Genomic DNA, 6,003 nt, shown 5'->3' on the forward strand with positions numbered 1-6,003 from the left:
CGACAACAGAAGCAACGGCTTGCGGCTACGAGGGGCGCACCCTCTGGTAAGTTGGCGGTATTTATCAACACAGGGCCCGTCACACAAACGCGCACGCAAACAACTTGTGTGGGGAGGAGCGTTGCGTGACCACACAAAGAACGGCTGCGTAGGACACTACCCGTCCACACGTATCCGGATATTTTTTAATCCGCAACTTTTTCTTCGCGAATTGCCTTCCGTCCACGCGCATCCCGCGAATCCGGCTTGCGAATCTGCAACTTTTAAAATCCGCTCTCCAGTGTGGACAGAAGACGGTCGAATCCGCATATTTTCAAATCCGATGACGTTACAAACTCAGATCCAGTCTTTAACGCGTTAATATTCAACATGGCCGCTGAACGAAATGCTATCGTTTCTCTTGTCGCTAACTCGAACGCCTGATGGCACATGGTCACATGCAGAGGAGTCCTATCCGGATACGTGTCGACGGGCAAATTCGATTTGAAAACATTTCGTGTGGACGTGAAAATTGTTTGAATCCGCAGAGAAAAGTTGCGGATTAAAATATATCCGGACACATGTGGGCGGGGCCTCAGTAGGCCATTTTTCCTTTTTATAGGTTTTGTTTAAAATAGATTCTAGTAATTTCCCAAGAGGTCCGAGAGGGAGCAGTTTCGAATCAGACCTCTCGGGAAATTAATCAAAGGAACAAGAAGGATCACGTGCACCTATCACAGCCGACCTCCGTAATACATATAGTAGCGCGTAAACCAGTCGAACTTGTCGCCTGAAGAAGACCGACATTAAGCGGTCGAAACTTCGTGGTCTGCAACCGACCGCAATGCGAAACAAACGATCACACGTCTTATTATTGGTTGTATGGGACGTTTATTAACATGGCAAGGTGTGAGATAAGCAGTCAACTCCCAGTTCATTCAACGCTTCAGAAGTTGGTTACTTCTTATACGTTTCGTTGTTCGTCTTTTTAGTCGAAGTTAAAGCGCCTTACGGAACCGAGAAGTCGATCAAAGAAGAAGAGAAGGTGGGCTATTTATTTCTTACCTAATGACTAGTGTCCAGCTGCAACGGCAGCAACCACACAGCCTTTGCTGTTGCACAAATAGAGCAGGATGTCTAGTAAGCGATATAAAAGCATCAGCATATGATTACTAGTGAATCACAGTTAGTCCTAACAGACCAATAAGAACTTGCCACAGGGCTAAGGAAGGGGGGGGGGGGGGGGAATGATGTGTGCAGCCGCGAGCTCTCGATTTTGTATCAATTAATCGTTAGTTTCTCAAAGATGTTTTGTTTTGCTTTCTAATCAAGCTTCGTTTGTTTTCCTTACTATTTGTTTCCTCGTTTGTAGTACTTCTCTCGTTAATCGTGGTTTGCAACCTTCATTGCTTTGTTTGTTCCTAATCTCTGGTTTTGTGTAGTTTTCGTCTATAGAGTGAACAGTTACTACGTTTATTGTAATTATTGTCCTGTCAATTCAGATTGTCACTGGTTGGTTGTTACTTCGAGGTCACATGACATCTAACAATAAAACTGTTTCCCGCCAAAAGTCTCTGAGCGGACAACAGTTCAAAATCTGGACTGTTACCCGCGAATGTTGACCAACGACAGCCGTTGCTGTTGCCGTAGCACGTGTTTCTTTTTGTGCTATATAACAAATCACTTAATGACTGGTTCATCGGGAAACAGTTAATTTTGTTTCCCTCGAATTCGAATGTTTCCCTCGGCTGCGCCTCGGGGAAACATTGAGATTCTCGGGAAACAAAATTAACTGTTACCCTCGGGACCAGTCATTGAGTGTTTACTTTTCTATTTCTGGTCCAAAGTTTTCCATATTTTGATTTCTGTATGATGTTTTTGTAATAGACTCCACAAGGCTACGCAAAGCGTCTGAAAGAAATCTTTGAGGAGAAAGACGCAAGAGGAGCCGCAAGAAGGTAAGCAACAGACACTTCTTCAAAACGGCACGTCCACTCACTGCGACCTTGGTTATTCACTGCTCCGCTTTAGCACAGGTACCTACAACTCTAATAACTTGGTCTATGCAACGGCATCTTCACAGATCAAGCTTTTTTTTAGACGAGTTCTTAAATAAGATTTAGCTTGCACGAGTGTTAATTTCCCCCATTCCATAATGCAATACGATTTGGGGGTTTCTTTACATAAAAACAATATCAGTTATACTCTTTGGGACATGCTTCCGGCCCCCTCCACACTAAAGCGTTTCCAAAAGTGTCCGGTTTCGATTTCAATGGAAACGCATCGATCGATCCGCGTCCATGCTACCGTTTTGCTTGAATACGCTCAATGACATGCTGTGTCGTAGGTTGAAGAACATGCGCATGCTCGTAAGAGATGCGGCTGCGATATTTTCGACATTTCCCGTCGATGTGAGTTTGAAAACTGTAAACAACTTTCACTTAGCTGTGGCTCGCTTGCTTTGTTCCAAAATCTTCTCGACCTTCGATGTGGTGTTCCTGCTCCATCAACCAAGACAAGGTGGAAAGGGATTGGTGAAAAAAGCGAATTGGTAATAAATTATCATGCAAGACTTGTGATTAGCTGGAAAGGTTTGGTTTCGCGGGAAAATCAATCCAAAGATAACTCCGTCTGTAAAAATGCCGTTCCGCAAATACAATAAAGTTGTACGCTCCTTGTAATGGGTTCTTGTTTGGCGGAAAAACCTCCAGAATCAGCATGAGCTATCTATGTAGAAAGCCTCCGTTGTACATAGAGTTTCAAACACTAAGAATACTTATATACTGGCTATAATCTTCTGTCACTCTTTCCACACATTATTACTTCTCCCTTACAGTACATTTTTCATTTTTTCTTAAGCTTTCCCCATCAATTAACTAATTCTTCCTCCAGTCATTATTATTGACTCTAAAAAATGAAAAATAACTCAACTCTTTTCTGTAGCAGTCGCCGCCACATGCAGTCATCGACTGCCAATTATTTTATTATTGTTTTTTTGTTTTCCATAGGGCTATCGAGGATCGCGAATTGGAGACAAGAATAAAAATGCACATGGAGAAGTTACAAGATCACCGGACAAAAGCGTATGGGTCCATTCAGGAAGAACTAGAGTCTGCAAGAAAGAACCTAGAAATGGCAAGTGTTTTAAAATTTGATTGCAAAGCATTTAAAAGCTATAAACAACATTTCGTGGACAATTGTGTAACATATTTTACAACTAACTACCGTAAAGCGAACACCGAAGTTATGTAGGCTAATCACAACAGCCGTTTACAATCGAATGCGGAGCCAATCACAGTACAAATATACACGTGCATCCCGTGCGGAAAAACGTGTGCAAGAAAGTTACAAATGTTCTTGCTTTCGTCACTGATTGACAGCAGGGGTGTGACGTACTTGATACTTGAGAAATTGGTAAGATTTTTTAAAAGATTTTCTTTTATAAGTAAAAGTCCTCCTATACGCTCCCTCATCAGCAGTCCCCAATTCCCGGTTTTTTTTTGAAGGAAAGGTGATGATGATGATGTTACAACAGAGTTTGCGACGTCACTTGCCCTTTGCTTGTAAACCCCCTGTTTGTGTTGTAGCTTGCTGAAAACTCTACAGATGGGTAAAATAAACAACTAACGACTGCATTTTCCTTTGCATTTATTTATTGAAATGTCCTTCGGAATAAGTCGGGAATGGCATTTGCGAGACCCTCTGAAATGACGATTATCGACAATTCGTAATTTTCCCTGGAATGAATGTTATCGTCAATTTAGATTACTCTGTCCCAGGACTTGTGGTAGCAGATGAAAAGAAAAAAAGTCAAAGTTGCATCCCTGGACGGGATTTGAACTCGGAGCACCCAATGTGAAGGAACTGTTTTTATCCACTTAACAACTAAAGATCAACTGACTGACAATTGCACCGATTATTTATCAAATCTAATTAGTATATATAAAATCATTGCTGAATTGTGGTTAAGTCTAGTACTTGATTTTAATATGGTTAGCTTTCTCTTGAGGTTTGGTAACCGGCATTTCTCCCTTTTAAACTTGTTTCTTAGCCGGTAATAATACACGTTTACGGCGGCATTCGGAAGAAAAAATATATTATATATATATATTTTTAAAAGAAAGTGTTCTGTCAGATAGCGATGCGGTAGTCTAGTGGTTAAGTGAAAGGGTTATTAATCGAACATTCGCCGGTTCGAGTCCAGCGAGTTTAGGCATTGGGGTTCGGATTTTTTGAAAATAGATATTCATTTCCCATACTCCCTATCAAGCGCTAAACGGCCTAAATTGACGATAATGGTCAATTCAGAGAAACTTAGGAATTGTCGATAATAGTCATTTCAGAGGTTGAGGATGGGTTGTTGGAGCGCCTTCGGCACTTGAGGCATTCTTCGTGTTCGTACACGTTCAAAATCTCACGTTACGTCCCTGGACAGAGAACGTTCTGCACCTGTGCAAAGCACCTTGAAATTCCTAAAGGCCCATTTTAACGAGGAAACATAGTCGGGGCAGCCATGCTTCCTGGAGAGTCCTCTCGTTCGCACGCGCACGCAGTTTCTTGCGCATCGAGAAGCAAATAGTTTTTCGTTTGCGCGCTGCACGTAACCTGTCGAGAATCAGTGTTTGCGCAGCACTGTCCGTGATCGGGAAAGCCCTTACTGATGACACACAGCAACGCGATGGTCGCTGACTATTTGAATCTGTTTGCAGGCTCGTCATATCCAGCGCGAGGTGAATGACAGAAAGAACTTAGAATACCGACTGAGAGCTTTCACGGGCGACGACGTGACGTCATCACATTGGAACTCAAAGTCAAAGACGAAGAGTTCTAAATAAAACAAGACCTTGGGACCAATTTATCGAAGAAAACCAATGCTCCATTTAAGATTTCTTTTTTACTTTAAGATTAAGATAGGGTATTTACATTAATATATTTGAGGGGAATGTCTGTATAGTATTTGTCCTGCTTTGGGCGAAAAGTGTTATTTTGAACACACAGTTTTGTTTTTTGTTTTAAATGCTAAATTATGCGAGAATTAACGAAGTCTTTCCGTTTGTAATAATTTCTGTCATAAAAACAGATTTTGAACTGGTGTCGCTAAAAGATGTGTTGTATTTTTTGCATTAATAATCGTTTTCTTCGAAATTTTAATTTATTGAAGTACATACGATGTAAATAAAGCCACCCTGGTTAGCAAATGTTAACCTATGGTCCTTTTATTCTTTCTGTGGGTTTAAAGCCCATTTTCATCATGGACTGGATTTGTCTCCATTGGCTCCGAAGTCTCAACCAAGCTTTTTAAACCCATTTTACACCAGCAAGTATTCCTTGACAAGTATCAATGCTCGTGTAAATGATGAACAAGTTTTAATTGCAAAGGAATAGTTGCTCGTGTAGAGGATGAACAAGTTTTCCTGAAAAGGAACAATTGCTCGTGTAGGTGATGAACAAGTTTTCCTCGGCATATTTTGGCGGTCTGTTGCACAATATTGTTATCAACGATTATTAGTGGTATCTTACAATTGTTAGAGCGGTTTTCAGTTGAGTGTCGAAAGTAATTAGCGAATTGTTTTGGTTTTGCATTTACTTCACTCAGAGATTGGTTCAAAGTTCTCGCGCCATTTTTCAACCAATCAGAATTGAAACCAAAACTAATTGTGGCTCGCGCGTGCACATTTTCCCGCGCTTTGTGTTGGCTGCGTGTAGTTACTTCGAGTTATGATTGGTTTACTGGATTGTCTCCGTCCTTTTTCATTGGTCAAAGTAATTACTTTGGTTTTGGTTTTGGTTTTACGACACTCGATTGAAACTCGCTCTATTATGGATTGATTCCCTCTCCACTTCGAGACTTGTTCGTCAGACGTGAGTCGACACCGAGGCCAAGAACTGATTTGCTAAAAAGTGTATTCGATATTTTGGTACTATACTATGGAACCGACTTAACAACCAGGACCGGGTTTCTCAAAGCATGGTTAGCGCTAACCATCGTTAAATAGCATGGAAACTTATAGGTTTTGATACCTC

The 6,003-nt window shown here is 41.3% G+C and overlaps 1 protein-coding gene across 2 annotated transcripts in view; it reads left to right on the top strand.

Moving 5' to 3' along the window:
* Positions 1–5,183, top strand: part of LOC138043647 (leucine-rich repeat-containing protein 27-like) — a 25,231-nt gene extending 20,048 nt beyond the window's left edge. For both annotated transcript variants that reach the window (XM_068890018.1, XM_068890019.1), the window contains exons 9-13: positions 1–46; positions 972–1,024; positions 1,867–1,937; positions 2,988–3,114; positions 4,689–5,183. The exon at positions 1–46 is cut by the window's left edge and continues 46 nt beyond it. In XM_068890018.1, the coding sequence (XP_068746119.1) occupies positions 1–46; positions 972–1,024; positions 1,867–1,937; positions 2,988–3,114; positions 4,689–4,814 (423 nt within the window). In that variant the 3' untranslated portion in view covers positions 4,815–5,183. The remainder of the gene's footprint in view (positions 47–971; positions 1,025–1,866; positions 1,938–2,987; positions 3,115–4,688) is intronic.
* The last annotated feature ends 820 nt before the right edge of the window (positions 5,184–6,003 follow it).

The sequence above is a fragment of the Montipora capricornis genome, chromosome 3 (genome assembly GCF_036669925.1).
Source record: "Montipora capricornis isolate CH-2021 chromosome 3, ASM3666992v2, whole genome shotgun sequence".
In the NCBI taxonomy this organism is placed as follows: domain Eukaryota; kingdom Metazoa; phylum Cnidaria; class Anthozoa; order Scleractinia; family Acroporidae; genus Montipora; species Montipora capricornis.